This window comes from Pecten maximus, chromosome 14 (assembly GCF_902652985.1).
Source record: "Pecten maximus chromosome 14, xPecMax1.1, whole genome shotgun sequence".
NCBI lineage: Eukaryota > Metazoa > Mollusca > Bivalvia > Pectinida > Pectinidae > Pecten > Pecten maximus.
The window spans coordinates 25,997,589-26,021,750 of record NC_047028.1 but is presented as its reverse complement, the minus strand read 5'-3'; the positions used below and the strand labels follow the sequence as shown (position 1 = coordinate 26,021,750).

General features: G+C 32.6%; 2 protein-coding genes across 3 annotated transcripts in view; one reads left to right on the top strand and one right to left on the bottom strand.

Moving 5' to 3' along the window:
* Window positions 1-13,236, bottom strand: part of LOC117341825 (lysine-specific demethylase 6A-like) — a 107,042-nt gene extending 93,806 nt beyond the window's left edge. The window contains 5 exon segments of the mRNA XM_033903686.1: window positions 7,019-7,077; window positions 7,449-7,498; window positions 10,459-10,609; window positions 12,434-12,500; window positions 13,029-13,236. Of these exon segments, the coding sequence (XP_033759577.1) occupies window positions 7,019-7,077; window positions 7,449-7,498; window positions 10,459-10,609; window positions 12,434-12,500; window positions 13,029-13,096 (395 nt within the window). The 5' untranslated portion in view covers window positions 13,097-13,236.
* A 270-nt stretch (window positions 13,237-13,506) lies between these two features.
* On the top strand, window positions 13,507-23,980 carry LOC117343027 (FUN14 domain-containing protein 1-like). Of its 2 annotated transcripts, none has more exons than XM_033905353.1 (5): window positions 13,507-13,599; window positions 18,592-18,750; window positions 19,400-19,475; window positions 19,799-19,915; window positions 22,327-23,980. In XM_033905353.1, the coding sequence occupies exons 2-5, from the start codon at window positions 18,611-18,613 to the stop codon at window positions 22,402-22,404; spliced, it is 411 nt and encodes a 136-aa protein (XP_033761244.1). In that variant the 5' UTR covers window positions 13,507-13,599; window positions 18,592-18,610; the 3' UTR covers window positions 22,405-23,980. The 2 variants fall into 2 exon arrangements, with proteins under 2 accessions (XP_033761244.1, XP_033761243.1); XM_033905352.1 differs by lacking the exon at window positions 19,799-19,915 and adding an exon at window positions 19,619-19,739.
* The last annotated feature ends 182 nt before the right edge of the window (window positions 23,981-24,162 follow it).

The following is a 24,162-nucleotide window of genomic DNA, read 5'->3' as shown; positions in this document are numbered from 1 at the left end:
TCTATATAAGTATGATATACTTACAATTAGAAACAGATATATGGCCGACACAGACAATGTTGTTAAATCTGTAGTGGTCACTCATAAAATCCCAACCGAAAACCCTTAATGTCCATTCAAACCCTCCTTATCACAAGTGCTAAAGCCGCCAGAAGGTCGGAGGTCAGTGACTATAATTAGAAACCCTTTGTCAGCTGAAACAGCCTGCTTTGTAGGATAAATAGATTTGTCTTACATTGAGTAACCAGATGCTAGAGCAGAATTTCTACACATACAAGTACAAAAGGTTGCCTACCTTACAACAGCTGATGTCCGCAAATCACTGAATTAATCCGATCAGAGAAAAAAATTCACACACAAACACAAGAATGTCTTGTAAAATTTGCATGTACACACACATACAAAACTGGGTCAAAGTTTGCTGTAGGCACAGTCAAAACACAGCTTATAAAAGTATTGACAGAAATCAATAAATACAAAATTATAAGGATATTTGAGAGGAAACACCCTTCCTCTTCTATGCTACAGTAGGTGAGTACCTCAGCTCTGCATAGAGTAGGGAGTCTAAGACTAATCACCCCTCAGAAAATCTACACAGGTCAGGCCACCCATAAAAGGAAACAGGTCAGAGTTCATAGGTCATGGAGCATGCCTAGAAGATGTAACCTGGTTCAGTGACCTCAGATAGTAAATAGTGGTAGAAAAAGACAAAGGAAATTAGAGAATTTACATGTAGATGTGTATACATATGCATGGGGCTGGTCTGCTTCTAACATACCAGTATTTATAACCTTCTGAACTTCCTATCTACAGCAACATACACGCTAAACAGGAAGGGCATTACATGTATGTACACAGTTTACAAACTAGAAAATGTCAGGTATATAATACAAGTTATCGGGAATATTCATAATCTAATTTTTAAAGAATAAATTTTCTGAATATTCTAATTCATGTTTTAATTCAGCTTAGAATTAAAACAACATCTAATTTAAGTAAAACAAATACCTTTGCCTTTTTGACTATTTAATCAGAATTTCAATACAAAATAATATTTATTTCATTTCATTTGTTCACCAACGAGATGATTTTGCAAAAAAAAAAATAAATAAATAAATTCCTATAAGAAAATGCATGTCATTATCCTAAAAGATCTGAATAATGATAATCACTGTTAAAGTTTCCATGAATGACAAAACGTTTATATATATCAGATTGTCAAATTTATAGGATAATCACTCTTTTTCACAGCATGAGTTATAAAAACATCTTATCAAATGTCAAAATTTTGAAATACTTCTCTTTTAAAAGATAACACACCAGCAAAAAACAGCTATAAAATGAAATTAGGACAGAACTTATGGAATATTTCTTATCAAGCATAAGAAATGAACTGAATTAATTTCTGTTCCAAATTTTAGCATTAACATCAATCAGCTTATAAATGTAATCATTTAATTAAGTATAAACTCTCACTGAGACTAAAACCCATCAGGGCGACAGTGCAAATAAGCCACCTTTTTTCACTTTTGCACAAACAAAGCCCTCCCCAAACTTTAATACTTATCACTTACACTATGGGAGGGGGTTTATTTGAGGATATAAATACAATACTAAACATTTACACCACCGAAGGGGGTTTATTTGAGGATAAATACGATACTAAACATCTACACAATCGGATGGGGGTTATTTGAGGGAAAATACTATAAGAAACATTTACACTGTCAAAGGGGGCTTATTTGAGGATAAATACATTACTATACTATTGGAGGGGGCTTATTTTAGGATAAATACATTACTATACTATCAGAGGGGGCTTATTTGAGGATAAATACATTACTATACTATCGGAGGGGGCTTATTTTAGGATAAATACATTACTATACTATCGGAGGGGGCTTATTTTAGGATAAATACATTACTATACTATCGGAGGGGGCTTATTTTAGGATAAACACATTACTATACTATCGGAGGGGGCTTATTTTAGGATAAACACATTACTATACTATTGGAGGGGACTTATATTAGGATAAATACATTACTATACTATTGGAGGGGGCTTATTTGAGGATAAATACATTACTATACTATCGGAGGGGGCTTATTTGAGGATAAATACATTACTATACTATCGGAGGGGGCTTATATTAGGATAAACACATTACTATACTATCGGAGGGGGCTTATTTTAGGATAAATACATTACTATACTATCGGAGGGGGCTTATTTTAGGATAAACACATTACTATACTATCGGAGGGGGATTATTTTAGGATAAACACATTACTATACTATTGGAGGGGACTTATATTAGGATAAATACATTACTATACTATCGGAAGGGGCTTATTTTAGGATAAACACATTACTATACTATCGGAGGGGGCTTATTTTAGGATAAACACATCAAGTGAATACATGTATCACTATATTGTGACTAAAATAAAACCGTGATGGAAATATCAGCTACAGTACTTGTTTAAACATGGTTCAGTCCTTCACCATGTCTGCAGCACCAGAAACAAAATGAAAATGATCAGATGAAAGTAGAGTGACTTCGTGTTCTTTCATGTTAACAACATGGGTGATCAAACAATTTATCCATGAGAGGCCATTTCTGAACCAGCCTTCCTCTACAACACAAGGGCGTACAGTCTTAACATGTTCAGCCCAACAAAGATTTAGCCAAGAAAACATCCAACTAAACAAGAAGCACCTTGCACATTCTGATACAGAAGCTGACTCTCCTCCAGGAAATTAACTGTAGACAAATTTCCCAAACTTATATAATTGTGAGTAGAGATACCCCCTCTTCCCACTCCATCTTTTTTATTCCATTTTTTACCAGTATGTTACATAAAACAGTAAAATCTGAAGAAACTTTAACACAGCATTTAACTTTATCTACTGATGACCTTTCTGAGATAAACCATCATCACAAATTTTATCAACATGCAGTTTTATAATCATATAGGAAACAGTAATGGAAATATACTCAAGAAACTATATTCACCTTGTCAAAGGTCAATGGGTTACAGTGACCTACTTCTGGTGTGCATGCACTATATATACTATCATCTTCTAAATGATCATACATGAAATGCTTTCAGAGTATCTTGAGTGCCTAAAAACATTTAAAAAATTGAGGTCAGTGTTAAAATGTCACAGAGAATAACTTCTGGTATATATATGTGACACTTTTACTGGATGTATGTTAGTTTTTGTTTTGTTTTTGTGCTAATTGCAAGCCAAGGTAAAACCATCACCAACAATCCTGAATCTGGAAATCTCTAGTCAGTGTTAAACTGAGACTGACAATTCTGAATCTGGAATTGCCAGCCAGATTAAAACTATGATCAACAATTCTGAATCTGAAGTTAACAGCCAGGGTAAAACATTGACCAATCATTCTAAATGTGGATGTTAAAATTAAGAAAACCTTATCGGTATATCAGGTAAGTGGCAGTAACCATGGCGATAGGAGGCCATGGCTATAAGGCAAAGTTAGACCTGATTTGTGTCTGATTTTAAGTGCCATATATGGTGTTTAAAACTGACACTAGGGTTTATCTATACTCTATACTTCTAATGTCTTTTTTTTCAAGTTCAGTTTTATATATACATGTATATCATTGAAAGTATTGTATTCTACCAAAATATTTCTATGACAATTGGTTTGGTTTTGTTTGTTTTGTTTAACCTCTTATTAACAGCCAGGGTCATTTAAGGACGTGCCAGGTTTTGGAGGTGGAGGAAAGCCGGAGTACCCGGGGAAAAACCACCAGCCTACGGTCAGTACCTGGCAACTGCCCCATGTAGGTTTCGAACTCGCCACCCAGAGTTGGAGGGCTAGTCCTAAAGTGTCGGGACACCTTAACCACTCGGCCACCGCGTTCTTTGACAAGTATATTAAACATACAATAGATTTTATTAGTCCATTACCTGCGAAACCAGGGAGACTGTAGGTTTCCTCTCCATCTGTCTTGCATGTACACATGAACATTATGCAAAAGTCTGTCAGCACTCCAGCGTTTAGCAGTTTCATTCCTTGAAGGATTTTGATCCAACTTCACACAATGATAAACGACCATAATATTAAAGATGGCTACCATTTATTTTCCAAATTAGACTCAAAATTGAATGGATAAATGGATAAAGTTTAAGAAATATCCTTAAGTTCTTCTTAAGAAATATTTTGTATCTAAATTTAAGTGTCAAAATCCAAGATGACCATCTGTTGGCTTTTTTGTTTTCCTGATCAGAAATAAAATTGAATGGGCACAACAACAGTCCAATTGGAATCTTCACAGAAAGTTTCAAAATATCTATTTTTTACAAACTCGGAAGAAATAGCAATAACAAACGCCTACTGTCATAATCCAAGATGGCTGCCCGTCAGACTTTTGTTTTTGTCTCAAAATTAAATGGGCACAACTAGGGGCTAAGGTGAACTTACATATGAAATTTGAGACAGATCCATCGAGTACTTTGTAAGGAACAGCAATAACAGGAATTGTTTAAGGACTGACAAGGAAAGACGGGCCATGGATGCAGAGCTATTTGAACAGCCCATCATCTGATGGTGGTGGGCTAAAAATTTGGAGAATTTGCTGTAATTGTAAGCTGAAAACTAATCAAGAAACTGCAGTTTGCAAAATCATAGTTTCATAATACTGTCAGAGCAAAAGCTTTACCTTCACACATTTCCTTGAATAGAAGCATGCTATACATTGTTGCATTTTCCTTTTGAACATTTAACTGAGTCAAAGCTGTGTATAAAGGACACCTAAGGGACAAGGCAAAAGTGTCCTTTATAGAGAGGTGTCCTTTATATAGAGGTTCAACAAGTGATATTAAGCAGAACATGACATAAAGAGATATTTGATTTTCAGTCTTCAACCTGGAAGAAAATTTACTGAAATACCCAAGTAATCCTATTGTTATTCAAGTTTTCTAGATATCTTAAAGATGATTCTGTTTTTGTTCATGACAGTTAAAAGCATTTTAGGACGAAATATACCTGAAAAATAACTTTGAGGATCCTTCCATACTAAGGATGTACGTGATCAAGTACGCCTGATAAACAAATCCTATGATTGTACCATGTATACTCATGTTGTATAAAATCTGCTTATACAGTGATGGATACAGAAAATTGTGTAACTGAGGGCATGCCCCCATCAAATTGAAAAAAATGGGGGCTCTTGACTAACCTTATGGTAAAAGTTAAAATTTTGAAATTGGATCTGTATTACAGTTACTTCTTTACATGAATGACATAAAGTACTATTACATTTTAAGAATTCACTTATTGCATCATTTCCATTTAATAATTGCTATTCATAGCTGCTGAAAACAAATTATTTGGTACAATAAAACTTGGCAATAACAGTTTCTTTAAATGCAGAACTTTTAAGACAAAGACTGAATATCATATGCTAACAGATTTTTTCATTCTGAAAATGATCAAACAAAAGTCAATGTTATTAAATGTATAATGAACATCAAACTAGATCTAGATTTTTTTCTATATCAACATGGAAATCGTGTTTTCGTTTTTTTTGGCAGAATGTTCCTTATTTGTATCATTTCTTGTTGTGTCCGCTGCTGTGTCTTTATTATGTTTGGTGTTTTTATCAGGCCTACTCTCTACATCATGATGATGATGACGAGTCCTAAAGAAACGCGATATTTTTTTTCTGTGTGGAGTTGGCTTCCGTCATGTTTGTTTGAGTCGTTAAAGGTCACCTAAGCGCTTGGATTTTCGTCAAATGTTAAAGCGTTCTTGTGACTCAAGGGGAGTAACTCTAATTACGACTTCCGCCTAAATCATGTTTGTTTACGGTATTGTACTTGCTATAATTTCGTTTGATTGATAAAAACATGTTTAAAAATAGTATTAAACACATCTTGTACCCGCGTTATGTTGATACATATGCGGGTCACACAAATATTTGTGCGTGAATTGGCCCCCACATATTTTCTGCAAGTGGGGGCAAAACGTAAATTTTGGGGGATTTTAACGATCCCGCGTCCTGGATCTTTCACTGCTTATAATGTTTCAAAAATATAACATCTGATGAAAGCTGATCACTTTATAAACGGACATTCTGAAAATGGAATTTAACCGTTCACATGCATTTAAGAATTTGATAACTGATTTACATGTACATATTGTATCTGCAAAACAATGAGACACAGGTCAGTTTTGGCATGAAAATGAGAACTTGAAAAAAATATAGCAGAACAGGAAGGGTTTGATGTCTGATTGTTCGATCGTCCAATTTTTTAAAGCCTAAGAATAGAATGTGGTCTAGAGGTCTCGGTTAAGAATCAGAGTTTGCTGGTGCGTATTTAAAAAAAAAAAAAATAATAATGTGTACAGTATTGTGCCACAAGATGCGACAAGTTCCCTAAGGGATAAGAATTCTAGTTTTTTTCCTTTAACTTGGCACTGAGCAAGGTAAAAAATTCACTGAAAATGTTTACTTTAAGTCTAAATGATGTAAGGAGCCATGACAGCTCAGTCTGTTAGAGCACTGACCACGTCATGTCGGGGGAAGATCCGAGGTACGTGGTTCGACATTCCTAATCTGTGTCAGTTTGTGTTCCTCAGGAAGGTGAGAAACAGGCCTGTCTGTACTGTCATGGTTGTGTCCTTGGGCAAGACACTTTACCCTAAATACTCGGAATGGCATGCGATGGACCTCCCGTATGTTGCTCAGTGAGGTAGTCACCAACTACTACAAGGAGACCATGTCTCAAAATGACCCTGTTCATGGGGCAATAAACCCAGCAAACAAACAAATGATATTAAGTAACTTAAAGTGAACTGAAATGGTAGCAATGTGCGGTACAAAGATGTGATGTTGCTTCTAAATTACGTTTTTTTCCCAGTATGGTTATCGATATTTACAATACGTGGTATAGAGAGACTTATTAGCAGTGCAGAATTTGCTGGAAACAGAAGATTAGTTGGTAAATGAATGTAACAAAGAAAATATAACTTACAGTGGAAAGGCATTGAAGTGAAAGTACACCAGACCAAGTCCGTACAGGAAAGAGGAATCCTTCAAAATCAAACACCGTTATAAAGCAATTTTACGAAAACTGTTATTTTGTGTAGCATTTTTAATTTGCTACTTCACATTATATATAATTCCAGTCACTTTACTTCGGTTTCCAGATAAATCATAGCTTTCTCCGATAAGATTTCTCAATAAATGACAGCTGTACCACAAAACTTGTTATATAAATAGCCTCTTCAATTAAATTTCATCAGACGAATAAAAATTTACAGACAGAACAAAGTTAATAAAACAGAAACAATTGTTCAAGTAGAATTTACGACTTCAGTAAATGAGACGTAATTACAAGGTGTGAATTCAAGGACAGATTTCATCTAGTTTAGCAGAGTATATGTAGGTTTTAAAGTTCTTACCTTCCAGTAGTCAGGCTTGAGGTAATAGAACCGCTGGTATGCAGACAGGGCTGAAATATACAGATCAATGTCAGACACCTTTAAATGGCTTCTGCTGTCAGATTCTGAGAGACACAGAGCTTCCTAATGTACTTTGTGTTACAAAGGACACATATTTTGATGAGTAGATCGAATAAACTCAGCGACTGTGTTCTCATATATCTGTATTTTTGGCATAAAAATTCTCTATTGATGACAATTTTTTAAAGAGAACTGTCTGTTATAATATTGTGGTATTCATATTTTGTCAAAATAGAACTTTGTAATAATCAGCTAGAGGTATCATTACCTTCAAAGAGTCAATGAAGAAAGGGAACAAACTCTTGCTCATCTAAAATACAGCAGTTCTTTATCCCTTTGCTGAAGGTATTCAGGATATAAAAACATTTCTATTTCAAATCAATTGAAAATTTCAGATGCATGCATCTTGTTTCACCTGTATTTACAAACATGTCACATACGGAGAATTTCTGAACAATTCTAAAATGTAATTTTGTTTTATGAACACCATTGCAGGAGTTGTAATAATTTACTGATGGATCATGAAAGTATTGAATATTTATGAATCTTAATGCAGTGCTGCAGCTAAATTTTGAACATGGAGAGATTTCATCTTTACGTTTTCAAAGAAGAAGGTTTTTCCATCCCTACTTGGGCAAAGTGCAATGGTAGAAAAGCATACGTTTAGAAAGTGAAAACTCATATCCTTATGTGTACAAGGAAATAATCACTATGTGATTATCAAGTCTTGTGATAATTTGTGGCAGTGGTTAATAATATCACATTATTATATTCATTTGGTCTTAAAATAGACACATTAAGGTTAATAATACATGCACAGAGGAATCCACTTATTTGCATATCTGTCATTTGCATAACCAGCCTATTTGCATAACAGGCTCATCAAATTGTCAGGTCCCTATATTTTCTTTGTCTTTGTATTTTAACTCTGTTTACTTGCTTCAAATTTTACACTGAACTCTGCTTACTTCCATAGGAAAATTCTAAAACTTGAAAGATATGTATATATTTGGGGGTATACACAACTGTGACGAAATGTACTGTCTATGCTTCTATGAAATGTGCTTTCACTTTAAAACCATCTGTATATGAATTTTGATAAATTTTGTTTGAATGGATGTCGCGATCAGCATGCACATCAACAAATAGAATATAGTCCATATCAGAGGCTACCGACCCTATTTCAGAATAATTACTAATTAAAACATTTCAAAAAGTACATTTATTCTTGAGATTTATCTATACATCATCATACCTGTGATTCGCTCTATATTAGTAAAACCATACTTTTATTACTGCTGCCATGATACGTTTTTTTTACACTCGGCACATTGCATCATGGGGCCTAAGTGTATGGGAGTAAGGTAGCATGTCACTATAAGTGTTAATATAATGACTAGTGACAGCTGTATGGGGAGGCATGTAAACTAGTTGTCTTAATATTTTGAAAATGTACCTTTGTATTTTACTGCATTTTTGACAGTGAAATATAGAAATTTATCAAACTAATTTAACTTCTATTTTCACTGAAGCGATGAGCAGTGAAAATATAAAGATTTTGCAGTGAAAATATAAGTTTTGCAGTGAAAAAATAAGTTTTCCATTTTTGACCAATCTCAAGAGTCAAATATCATTTTGGGGAGTCAAAAACATACTCTCAAGGGTCTACTGGATGCTTATAAACTTTATGTTGTCACCACTTTTCCCATATATGTATTCTACTACACATCTCTTAAAATAGTGTTGTGAAACTGAAAGTCTATAAGAATGACAGAGTTATGTCCCTTACATAAAAGTTGGAGGGTGGGTTCAAGAAACCTCCGCTGCTTATGAGAATCTTCATGCACACAAAATTGAAATTTCAACTTGTTTGCTAGTTATGCAATCTGCTACAATATGTCTAGGGGTCATAATAATAAGAGTCCATTATGACATCAATCCTGAGTGAGACAAAACTCCTATTATAAAAGTTAAAGTGGGTAATCCATCCAGAATCATTAGCACACTATTTCATACAATTTTGAGTCTTCAAATGGAAGAAAGAAAGCCAAAAATTTAATGTTTGTCAGATCTCAATGATAGCAGCAAAGTACTAAATTGGCAATCTAAGTCGTCCCTGATCCGACGTGAAAAGGTATAGAGTCACCTGTCTGAAACGTGGGATTTCCCTGGGTAATCCGGTTATTCCCACAGTAAACCCCCTCGCATGCTTCCATCCGGGCCAACAAGCATGATTAATATCAGTTGATATAACTTGTTTTGCAATTGTTGCAAACTAAATAAAGTTTACTTTAATATAGGACAAAATAAGTCATTATTGATTGAAACAAATATATAGTAAACTGATAAGACTGCATGTGCTATTTGATTAATGCAAAAGCTGTATAGAAGTTGGGCTTTTTAGGGCCTATAATGATCATATTCTCAAACAATTTTTTTTGTCAGCCAAATCCCAAAAATATGCATTTATTTTCTTCCCAATTCACCAATTTTCATTCCAAAATGATACAGAAAGGCCCAATCCCAAACAACTTGAAAACAAATGAAGCTGTACATGTCTTTTTCATTACAACCAAGTGTTAAATCTTTTCTTTTGTTTTTTGTTTTGCAAAATGTCTTTATTTTCCTTTTGACACAAAGCACAGTGACAATGAAAGAGAAATATATAAATATTTTCATACTAAATTGTCTTCATTTTGAAACATATTGGGAATTTGCCAAGGAATAACCTATAACAATTAAGCATAACATGGGAATACTGTACATAGGACTGAAATTACAGAATTGCTTATTTTAGAGTAAGGCTCTATGGAAATTTATATGGATAACTTGCTACCATTCCACTCTTGTAAACAGGGTGTTAAATCTATCAAAATACCAAGAAAAGTTAACTTTAGGGCAACTCAATGTCAAGAAAGAGGGAAAATTTACAAGTAATAATTTTATATACCTTTAGGATACTGTTCCAACAGAAGAAGTAGGTGACCCAGTTGGCAGTAGATGGTCGTGTCAACACCACTGTCCTTTTCCCCTCCCTCTACACCACTGGCCTGGTTTTGTTTGGCATTCTCTCGGATCACCTGCTCAAAGTACTTTATACCCTGTGTAGACAAGCAAAAATCGATCAGTACTTACATCAGTTCTGTAGTCAAGTACTAAATATGTAGCCGGACAATACTCTTAATAAATCACAATTTTAAAAAATGCATCAGTTTATAGTTTAGTATGATGTTTTATATCTATAGGCGAGTAATTTGCCCAACAAAAAAAATTGAATTGAATATTATCAGAAATTCTTGCCAAAGGTGAGATTGAATTTACCAGTATGTTCCAAATTTGAAGCCTCAGAAGAGACCATTTTCAGACTCTTGCCATTTCTAATAGCTTATAACATATATTAAGATTAAAAGAAAGCTACACTAAAGCTCTTCTTCCTAATGGAATAACTAATTTCTTAACAATTACAACAAAGTTTTACTAATTATGATTCATATCTAATTTTAGAGTTCAAAATCAAGACTCCCTCCAAGCTTCAGGAGGTTGGCAAATATGGAATTCCAGTAACCTAATGCAGCTAGTTTCCCCTGAGAATGAAAGAACAAAATTTGCAAGAAGCTGATGTATATGCTTGTCATTTAAAAATAAATTCAATGGAGAAAGTGGGTGCTAAATTTTTCAAGTCTTAGAAGAAACCAAGAGGCCCATGGGCCGTAATTACAGTCACCTGAGTTTTGAAGTATTTATGTTAATTTAATTGACCCTATTTGGCCCCTCTCATCATCCCCTGGGGATCAGTCAGGGCCAACATGTGCATACCATCAAACTGTCATCCCTATGCTGATAATGTTAACCAAGTTAGAATTCCACTAGAAATCTAACAAATCAGACTAAAAATTGTGATTTCTCTATATAAACTACAGTAAAGTTTACCCCCTCCCCAGAGGCAAACGTGAGACCCCAGGGTCATGAAATTCACAATTTTGGTAAAGCACCTTAAGACCCTTCCATCTATGAAGAGTGTTTGATTCCACCATATCTGAGTGCAGAGAAGAAGATTTTTGAAGTTTTAGTCAATTTGACCTTTTTGGCCCCGCCCCCTCAGGCCCCTATGGGATTTGGACCATATAATTTACAATTTTTGTTGACGTTTAGCCATAATAGCTTCCTGCTAAATTTCGTTGTATTTGGTTCAGCAGTTTTGGAGAAGATCCAAGTGGAAAATGTAAATCGTTTTTGGACACACGACAACGGACAAAATGCAATTAAAACAGGTCACATGAGCAAAGTTCGAGTGACCTAAAAACTAACACCTTAAACTACATATTTGAAGCTGGGTCTTTTTTTGTGGACATATAGGAAATAATTTACAATGTTTTGTCTAAATTTAGGGTCCAAAATCAGAGTCTCCTTTTCACAAAATACCTTAAAAATACAAAGGTGTTGCAAACTGGGAAGCTTCTTAGTCTAAATAGCTCAAAATAGTTCTGGATTTTCTAGTACAATATATAGGAATTCACTCCTTTGGATGAGTAGCTAGGTAATGCATCTCTTGGAAGATCATTTCAGCATGTGTACATGGATATCTAAACTGTTGTCAAAATTATTATGGGTTCTGTAGTACAAATACAGTCTGTATTACGCTTTTTCCTACCATACATAAGTCTGGGATTATCTCTGAGGTTTTCAATGTGTTGCACTCAACTTGAAGATAGAGTTGTGATGATGTCCATGGCCATGAAATGTTCACAGTATAATTAAGTATTTTTACAATCTAGGTCTATAGGTAGTCACTTGTAAGCACAGTCAGTCATTTTTTAATTGAAAATAATCCACACAATCATGCATTTCCATTTTATTGTCAACAACTCCTCTTTTTTTACTATTTTCACTCCCTAGTTTATTTGACATATTTCCTTTATGATTACCTTTTCCAGTAAATTTTTCTTTGGCATTCCATCTGGAGTGTTAAACTTCAAGAAGCCAAACAATCGACTGAAAAATAAAACAACAAATAACTGTACATGCGAAGTTTAAAATACACATCTGTTGCGTATCTTCCTGAAAGTTGCTCACATTACAGCAGAAAACTTTAAGATTCGAGAGGATATGTATACAAATTATAGTTTATCATCATTTTGCACTGCCAAAATTTCTCTATTGCAAGGCCTAAGAAATGACAATTTGTTTAATTTCATGTCACTGGTTGATTTGTAATTTATTATCATAGTATTTATATGGTAAAAACAATACCACATGAACTGGTTATGTTCACATAGATATTAAAAAAAAAAAGAGAAATTTTACAAGCAGAAGAAAATTGAAATTGGGAATATTTACTGCTTAAATTCATGTTTCTTAGTATAATTTCCCCTCACTTTTTGCGTTTCACTTGACACTTATCTTCATATACTATAACATTATTTTTTGAGCAGATGCACTTTACAACTTCAAAATAAAAAATTCGTGATATGTGTAACTCAGACTACAAAAATATCAGTCAAATTGATGTCTTGAGCTGACCTGTCGAACTCGGCAAGTTGCTTCTTCTCTTCATTTTGTAGAACTATTTCCATTCCTTCTAGATTCATGGTCTCAAACTTTCCCTGTAGCTTTTTTCACTAGGCCTAATTGCAATTTACGTAGCTTCTCGTGAAATGCAAAACTGGCCTAAACTGAGCTAAACTGTATGAAAGGTTGATGAACCAGGCATTTTCCGGTCTTTACAAAAGATGCCCAGAAAGACCTAGTGACCTAGTTTCCAGTAGCCAATGAAATTTGATGTTACATTTTCGCTTCGGCTAATTAAATTGAACGATCTTACCAAATATAATAGAAGCGAAAAATAAAATATGAAAAAATAAATTAACTTAAAATTGAAACAAAAATGCATTTTAAATTAAATTTCGGTCTTACTAGTGATTAATATTGTGATGGAAATATAAAAAAAATTGCTAAATTTACTTACTGGGGACGATCTCGTATATGATGCGTTCCGTAAAATGGTAGCATTTTTTATGAGTTCGAAACGAAACTAAACACACGAGAGTTCCATTAACAAGTGCGAGGGGAAATAGATGAAATATATGTCTTGGTAAGTTGGGCTATTGAGTTGGCTATTCCAAATTTTGAATACATAAGTGGTTTTTTATTTGTCGCAAGTGTTGGTATATATGTTTGCATACACGAACTTAGAAAATGCGACAGATGGCTTCTTGACTAATTTCTGACGAAACACCATTTGACATTGACGAGACAGTGACATGTCATTTACTGAACTCTAAAACTTGTTTTATGGACTTCAAGATCATAGCATGAAGTTGTGTTTTCTCGATTGGCATTTAGATATGACATAGGCACATGTATCTGGTAATTAACCCGGAATTAAAGTCCAGTATCCTCAATATATACATGACGTACTGCCAAACCAAAGTACATATCGAGGATGGGCAATCTGCATTTTACTCTGGGTGTTAATTACCAGATACAGTTGAGTGTTAGCTAACCTTTACATATAGTAGTGTACTACATTTAAGCTACAGGTCAACTAGTAGTGCACTACGTCCAGTCAGGTGTGGCCACAAATCCCCCTATACAGGTAATGGACAGTGCCACTGGACACCTGTGTTAGATACCCGTAGTTGTTACATATATACAGACCTGTGTAAATTGACAGTCATCCTAACTTTAGGTACCAGGTATATTTAAATGTTGATAAAATTTTCTCTAATATTAACTCAAAATAAAATTGGCTACGGTTCTTATGATTTATTGCACAAGAGGAATTAAAACTCTTTCAATTGGATTTGTAGTGGGGGTTTTTATCATTAATTTCTTAAAAGGATTTCATTATAGTGTAAAATTAAGATTTATCTTCCTGATTTCAAAAAAATATGCTTTTCATTTATTTATTTTTTAGATGTAGTTAATATACATTTTATATTAATGATTAATTCTACCTTAGGCCTTGATGACTGTTTGTAGATTTTTTTCTCAAGTACATTGTATATGTAAATATATTTTAATATTTATTATCTTATCAGACAAAAATATTTTTAAATTCAATGTATTGTTGCTTCACTAATATAGATCTGTTAATTCAACCATGAAATCATTTCATAGTACATAATCAAGAATCAGAAGTTTCCTATATTCTCATTTATGTTCTGTAAGAAACATATGATATCTACACAACAATTTAAGTTATGCACATGTACCTGTATGTATAAGTGGTACTCTCAGGACATGCCTGTTGTCATGGCCACCTGGGCCCCAGGGCCCAAACCCCACCTTATGGATCTCCATAACACCTTACCTATATATGTATGTATCAGATGAGGATCAGTCTTAAGGTGTGCCTGTTTTAACACCTGGCTATAGTTTAGTCAAGTCCCCAATTACCCCCCAGGGGTCCATTTATAGCATGCTGTGCCAGGCTCCTCTGCCTTACCTACCTGTAATTAGCATCTAACATTACCAATATATAACACATACCTGTGGATGTTTTGCAAAAAATTATAGGGTTTTTTTTGCGTTTCATCAAAAACATTTTTTTTTTATATTGAATAAATATAGTTTATATGCTGATTTTCTTTAATTACAAGAAGAGGTAAAATCCCCATCAGTTATACATTTTAAGGTAAAGAACAATTAATCATTTTCTAATGCAATAGGGAAACACTTTAATGCTGATCAAAATGTATCCCAAAATCTTGTTTTTAAACAATATTGCAAAAAAACATGTGAACTGTAAAAAAAAAAACTGTTCCTTCAGGCCATTATCTCATTCTGTGTTACCTGTAACTGATACATGTACCTGGAATCAGATCCAATATGTTAGATCTTCAAAGTATTAGATACCTGCACACAGGTACATGTACAGAAATATCAACTATTTCAGTAAAGGAAGATGGAAGGTGTATTAGAAGTAACATATACCTTTTATAAACTTAAAATTTTGAAATGTAAAACTGTTGTGATCACTTAATTACCAGTACATTCAAAGAATCTCTTTCTTTACATGTTAAATCAATGTTTAATTAATTTCTTTATGTGTTTAGGTTTCTGACTTTTAGCATTGGATGTACATAATTATGTATACACATAGAATGTACAACATATATATTATGGGCTGAATTAGGTTTTGATAAGCATAATATCACATTAAAATGAAATTATGAATATGCTGCTTAATTTAATCTGAAATTAAACTACAATTAAAATTTTATACAAATTAAATTGAAAATGTTCAAAGTAACGATAATTGTTTTCAAATGTTTTATTATATACATATACTTTCATGAGATGAAAACAAAATTACTGGAATTAAACATGTGAAATATATAACTGATTAATCAATACAAAATATAAAGTACCAAAAGATAAATGAAACTTGACTTGAACAATTTAACTTAGTTAAAGGATTTATAAAGTAAATTTGTCTTAACTTAGTTACAGTGTATAATTAACAAGAATTGAAAGGTTGAAATAGAACATCAAACTAAACTTCCAAAACCTTTTTAATTACTCTTTGAATATACATATACTCTCTGAAACAATCGATGGTCTTCAAAATCTTTTAGATAACTTATATGAATACTCCGATAAATGGAAACTAGAAGTGAATACAGATAAAACCAAGATAGTTGTTTTCAGAAATGGTGGCCGTATAAAAGACAATGAATTCTGGAAATATAATGGCTGTAACATTGATATAGTAGACAATTTTTGTTATCTCGGGGCCCTGTTCAGATTTAATAATAAGTTTACCCATATGGTTAAGCACGTGGCTGATCAGGGTCGTAAAGCACTTTTTGCTTTACGGTCCAAATGCAACCGCTTTCAATTAAATATTAAGACATTGTTAAATCTTTTTGATACATTTGTTTGAAGTGTTTTAAATTACTCTTGTGAAATATGGGGGAGGTATAATTGTACAGTAATAGAAAAGATTCATATGGAATTTTGTAAAAATATACTTGGTGTTAAGAAATCTACCTGTAATGCTATGGTTTATGTTGAATTAGGTCGATTGCCACTGGCAAATGAGCACATATTTAGGATGATAAAATATTGGTTTAAGTTATTAAGTCGTGAAAATTGTATCTTGAATGAAATTTACAGTTTTTTGTTACTAGAAACTGAAAAAGTTTATCCAAAATCTAATTGGTTAGTATTTGTAAAACAGAAACTTTTTGAACTTGGGTTGGGTTTTATATGGGTGAGGCATACTCCTTCCGACATCAGATTATTACCTTTGATTAAACAGCGTCTTGAGGATCAGGCTAAGCAGACGATATTTAATTCTCTAAGTATTTCTAGTAACTGTGACTTATATAAGTATCTAGTGGACAATGTCAATTTAAAATATTATTTAACCAAGTCATTACATAAACAACATAGAATTGCAATAACTAAGTTACGCTTGTCTGCACACAATCTTGCTATAGAAGTTGGTAGAAGTAGAAATATTGACAGGAAAAATAGACTTTGTATAAACTGTACTCAAAACGAGGTTGAGGATGAATTCACTTTTTACTTATATGTCCTAAATATTCAGAGATAAGGAAGAAATTTATCAAAAAATATTACTGGTATAAACCATCTGTCTTTAAAGTTTAAATTTACTGAATTCAAATAAAATAAAGGAACTACACAGATTAGGTAAATTCATTATACACGCAAATAAACAGAGAATGATGTAATATGTATATAATTATGTTGCAAATGTATTGATAAATGTATATATAGATTAATGGTAAATATTATAATGTACCTTATGTAATATGTATATCATAATGTTAATGTTCATCTTCATATGTTATCCTTTGTATTCCGTACAATATGTAATATTATGTAATATGTTTTGTACACCACTGATTGGCTGTCAAGCCAAAAGTAATAAAATGAATTGAATATAACTGCTAGCAGGGACATATAGCTAGATAGCATTATATATACAGTACAGGTAAAAATCACAGGTAGCCTTGGGTACTACCCATTACCTGTATGGGGGTTTTGCTGTTCATCACCTCTTAGGGTGTAGTGCACTACTAGTTTACCTGTAGTTTAAATGTAGTGCACTACTAGTTTAAACTTAGTGCACTGCTAGTGAACTAGGTGTAAAGGTTAGCTTACACTCAACTGTACAAGTGCCCATTGGATATGAAAAGCTTTAGAAAATGTATTGCCATTTGCCTTTTTCAGAAGTTTAATCTTATCCAGATAGAGATACAACACAAAGTAACTTATACGCCAGTTGGAGTATGGATTTGTTACTAAAAATAGCCAAAACCGTTTGAACAGTAAATTTTGCGATATATTATTTAATGGCGTTACAACACGGTTAATAATATTTTTTCGAAAGATGTTTACTGGTAATGGTGTCTACTTTGATGTTACTCTATAGGAGAAATTGCATAAATTTTTGGTACTTTCAAACAACGTGAAAATAATTTTTATTTTTGCATTTGTATGATATTTTATTAAATTTAAAAAAAGAAGAATTTTAATGTTATTTTAGCTATTTTCAGTAACAAAGCTATACCGCAATTGGCGTTTAATAGGTAACTTTGCGTATTATACGCAAGTTGGTGATTTTCCTCGATCTGTATTGAGAGCTCGTATATTTTACCTACTGTAGTAGGAAAACATTTGGTACTTTTGACTGGAATTGAAAGTAATAAGTAGCTGCAACTGTTTTAATTCTGTCTTGACATCTTGTCTCAGCTTTTAACCAATCTTTATGATACTAGGTTACTGATGTAGGTATTTAGCTGGTTTAATTATTTTGTACTATTATGTTTATCCAGATCAGAGATCCTCTGACGTTTTAATATGAAAGCTATAGGTAGGGTATGTTAGAAAGAAATGTTGGATTTGTTAGCATCGGATGAAGTATACACTAGTCTCAGTGTCTTCTGATCCTCAAACCTCCAACAGATTTTGGATAGTCTGTCCAAAATGTCCAGGCCAACAGTCAGAGTCATATGGGCTAAGTAATAATAATAATAATAGATATATTCAAACAGTGTATACTGTTACTTAATATTTCAAATAATGATTTATATTCTTTATTGAACTTCAGTAAATAGAAACTTAAGAACATGGCCGACAACAATGAGCCTTTCGAGGTCCTAGACTTAGAAGCAATTCGACGAGGTAACAGCTGGTTACAGAAAGTGTTTGGAGACATATCAAAACAATCTGCAGCAAAACAAGTCGCTATCGGAGGAGCTACAGGATGGTTCGTATGATATTATAACTTGGGTCATTCAGCCAAGATCTCAAATTTTAGTTGATACCAAACATTTTTCTTTGTGATATTTCAGTTATATTGAAGGATTCATTTTGAAAAAAATGCACCTGGAATGAGTGCAAAAAGGTCATTACTTTTGTGATTTAGTGCATTGACAATCATTAATATCAATGTGTTCTTTGTATCTACTGATACAGGGGGCTTTTTGGGGCCATTAATGGGTCTTATTCCCAATTGAAATTATTTCATATCTAAGCCAAATTCCCAAAAAATTTGCAATTTACTTCTGAAAAAAACCTTTTCCATTTCACCAAATTTCTTCCCAAAATGAGACAAAAAAAGGGCCATTTCCCAAACCAGTGAGAAAAAGCCCTGTAGTATACATTAATATTGTACTTTTATATATCTTTTTTACTTATATTACTGTAAGTAAGTTCCTTGGTATTATCAGCCCAGGGCACAACACAGAGTTTGAGTTAAATGATGGGGAAGACTTGTAATTAATGCAAGACAATTAAACACATCATTTACTGTTGTTTTTACTGAATTGCTAAAGACATGGATGGGCTTATTTCCAGATAAAAACAGTGTTTTAACTTTGATAACAAATGTATCTGATTGATCAATTTTTCCCTAGGGTATCTGGATATTTGTTTGTGAAGGTGGGGAAAATAGCTGCAGCAACCCTGGGAACAACGATAATACTTGTACAGGTAATAAGTTACAAATACTCCTACAGATACACGCTACTGCTAAATTTAATATAAATCTGTATAGTTTTATCAGGTACAAATTTATACAGTAATATTCTAGATAACATTGCTGTTTTCTATTTTTCTTCTTTTTGTTCACACAGATTGCTCAATATAAAGGTTATATACAGATTAACTGGAAGAAAGTCCAGAAGGAAATGAGTCTTGCCAAAAACCAAATGTCCAAGGAAATCTCTAAGAAATATCCCTCACTACTCACAAAACGTAACTATCCCTTTCTGTTTTATTATTGTTGCTACATAAAAATGTATTTTTCTGTTCAGATTGCACGGCACAAAGGCTATCTTCAAATTAATTGGTCAAAGGTGGAACGAGAGGCAAATGAAGTCAGACGTGAAATTAGGAGAGAGGCCAATCGCAACTTATCAAAATTACAACATGTAAATAGTTTTTATTTTGTTAGTGATCTTTAGTGACTTTAGTTAAAACTCCTAAGCCCTCATAGGATTTTGTTTTTTAAATGGTGTTTCTGTATGTAATTCAGCTAAATTATAATCTGTTGCAATTGTTACTATAAAAGAGTCCTAAAGTGAAATTTTTTTAATGGTTTATACATAGCCATCTGTGACCAAAATTAGGTCACTGTGACTTGTATTTATACCTCTTACCTTAAAGATATATTGGTTTTAGAGTATTTTTCAATTCATCATATTTATTTTATATTGTATCCTCACACTCGTTATGAATTTTATGGAATACAGTTTTATATATTTATCTGAATTACATAGCTACAATAGATATCCGACCATGTTAAAAGAAAAAAGTTTCTGGAAATATTCCGACTTAAATTTGGAAGACAAACTTCTTGAAATAAAACAAGTATAAAAGTTATATTTTTAAGTATAAAATTTTCTAGAACTTCATGTTATGACATGTGGAGAAGAAAGAATATCTGATCTTGTATAAAAAATAAGGTAATTTAGTCTAAAATTTTGGACCTCATTTGAGATACACGCTTGTTGTAAGTATATAAAAACCACAAAATCATGTTGGACAGACAAGAACTTCTTAATTACTGCAAGTACCGCACTCTTCATTAATTTTTTTAATTGGATGCAATTCAGAATGACCAGATCTTATGTGGAAACTATTGCAGCTATTCTAAACCCTCAATTACTTTTATTAAGGCGGGGGGGGGGGGGGGTTTACTTTTATTTGAAATAAAGATTGATAACAAGACCTTATATTTTAAACAATGGTCACGAAAAGGGATATGTTATGTGTATGACTTATGTAATGACCAAGGTAAATTAATTGAAAACTATGAAGAATTTTGCGAAAAAGTTTCTTTTTCACCAATACTAACTCAGTTTTATGGCATCAGGAATACCATTCTGTCTAAATGGCCTTTTCTGAGAAATTATAATTCCACTATTATACTTCCACATTGTCAAAAGTACATTTATCACATCTTAACAAATAAACAACGAGGACTCTCGATATATAATCTTTTTATTAAAGATTTATCTACAAATGATAAATACAAAGTCAAATGGTCACTTGAACTTGATATACATCAAAATCAATACTGGTGGGAAAAGATTAACTTTATAATATTTAAGTTAACCTAGGACTCAACACTTCAATGGTTCCAATACCGAATTACTCACAGAATCATTAGCACAAACAAATACCTGCGTATGATAGGTGTAATTAACTCGCCTGTATGCTCATTTTGTAAAGCAAATATAGAATCAATAATCCACTTGTTTTGGGAATGTACTCTTGTTACAAAATTTTGGCAAGAATTCACCACATGGGTAGAAAACAAAACCGGGAAAACTCTGAGTTTGATTAATTCAGATGTTATCCTTGGGAAAACGGACAACGAAATAAACAACATAAACTTAATTATTGTTTTAGCAAAATTGCACATATACAAGCAAAAGTATAAAAATCATCTGCCTGCTCTATTTATATTCAAAATGGAACTGGAAAAACATTACAAAATTGAACAGTACATTCATAGGAAAAATATGACTGTCCAAAAATTTGAAAAACGATGGGTTGATTTGAAAGCACTTGTAACGTAACAAATCAAAAAAAGAAAAACTTGTTATTGTTACTTTTAGAACTCTATTACTGTTAAAGTATGAGTCTGTGCATGTAAGAAGTCTTTATGTATGTTTTTGTTTTTTGTTTTTTGTATATCTACATGTATAAAAAGTTTTCTTCTGAACTAATATGGCAATATCCTTACCTGAGGTATACCACAAATAGCTATAGCAACACAATAAAAATATATATATATATATATATATATATATAAAAGAGTATGTTCTATCAGCCACATTACACAATGAGATAATATGATATCGTGATGAACACTTTCATTTTATACGATTCCACGATTTAATGTATTGGGACGAAACTGCATCTGAGGTATACTTCATGTATTGATGAGCGAATTTTTTATTAAGCGTATGAAAAAGTGTAATTGTTGCGATTAAATATACACCAATATTATGTATTGCTACGTGTATGCATATGTATGGAAGAAAATAAAAAATTTTGAAAGATAAAAAAAAAAATTACTTTTATTAGGAATGCCTTCAAAAAAAGCTGCTGCTGCTGCTGCAAGTGTCATCTATAAATTTCAGATAAATAATATCTCAATTTTCATTTTATCTTCAAATGTCTTCAATTACCCGGTATGTCTTTCATATACCTGTGATATATGGACTGTCCTCGCCCAGCCCTGTTTTACAACAACTTCATTACTTTTGATTTATCAATATTAGTAGTAAAACTTTTTGTCATGCTTCTTACAAAATGTTTATTTATGTTTCAGATTCAGACCTTCTTCCGACAAAACATTTTTCTTGGGACTGGATTTGCTGGTGGCTTCTTAATAGGATTGGCATTTTGAGACCTTGATCTGTATTGGATCAGTATGAAAGAGCTGTGAAAGTGGATTAAAGGAACAAAGACATTTTGAAGACTGAATCTGAGAGAAGAAGTTACTAAAAGAAACAATCAGACTTTTATGAGATTGAATCATGACAGTAAAATGTTATGCTTTTGCTTCTCAAATATTCTCTTTCCATCATGAATGCATGCAAGCGTGCATGAGACTGGTGTCAGGTGAACTGATATAATTAAACATTATTGGTGATGGTTTAGGAGATATTATGAAGTTTCTTCTTAGTTGAAATATGACAATTTAATGAAGAATTTTTTTTTTTTTGAAGCCTTTCATGTCTATAATAGATGGGCCCTCCTCACCCAACCTTGCATACAAGTTGACATTTATAACAGTTTTAGTACTATGACAGATGTGTGAATTTATATGATTTGTGATGATAACATCTAGGGATTCTTGTTGGTGTCCTGTGTGACATTTTCAAAGATGAAGCTTAATTTTTCGAGAATTTGATATCTTGTTCTTTTGTGAGGAAAATTCTTTATTTGTATAGAAACTAGTTAAAACTAAAAAGCTAAAAAAAAAAAAGAAAAAAAAAGCAAAAAAAAAAAGAAATAATTTTGAACAGAAGGTTTGAAGTAATTAAGCATTAATTAAAAGATAGTTTCTGTTTGATTAAGATGCTTACATAATTTTTTATATAATAAAACTAGTCAATTTTTTTTATTTATCTGAAGTAAGGCTTTAAGTGCGATTAATTGAGATTAGTGTTGGCATGGTTTTGTACGAACATTAATTGTACTGAATTAAAAGGATAAATAAGGTTACATACCTTTTTTTTTCACCAATTAAGCATTAAAAAGAAAATTTACACAATGTTGAATTCACCTTTCTATTTTCATTTCACAATTGGATGGTGGTCTGTTCAAATTGCTATTCATCTGTGGTCTGTGTTCCGGCTGTATGTTAATAATCCTTGTTATCACTATGCTTTGAGAAGTAATTCAGGATCCTTTTACAAGTTTAATTGTGAATTTGATCATAAAATCAAAATGGCCAACAGATTCATCTACCTGACTGTCTTTTTAAAAATTCAAAAGTAGGTTTCTTTTGGTACTTAATTACCGGTATGCATAATAATTATTCAATTTCGAGACTGATCAAGAAAACAAAATAGTCAAGTGATGGCCATCTTTGAATATGACACTGAAGTTTTTATCACTATTTCTCGAAAGTACTGCTCGCATCTCCATATGTAGATTCTTCTTTGTATGTAGTTTTACATGGTCCATTTTCAGACTGATCAGAAAAAGAAATTAAAAGAATGGTTAATTTTGTCAATGCAACAAATAGCTCAGAAGAAAGAAAAGAAAAAGGATTAAAAGGAACAAATAAATATCTTACGGTGGTGAACACCAGGTCCCTCGGGAACCCTTGTTTAAAATTTGATTCTGTTCTACGAAGCAAACTACTATTTAAATACAAACAATTTTGCTTCATATATAATGTTTATTTGTTTACAAATGCAAAGAAGCATAACAATAAATTATGCCAAAAATGAATAAAACAATGGGAAACTGTATTGGCTTTTCAGAGGTTGTTAAGTAAAATATGGAAATATAAAGCTTACCATGTTTAAAAAAGATTAGTCGAAAACTGTTAGAAGGCAGTATGGATGAAAACTGTTAGATGGAAGTTCGGATGAAAACTGTTGGATGGAAGTTTGGATGACAAGAGGCCCAATGGGCCTGTATCACTCACCTG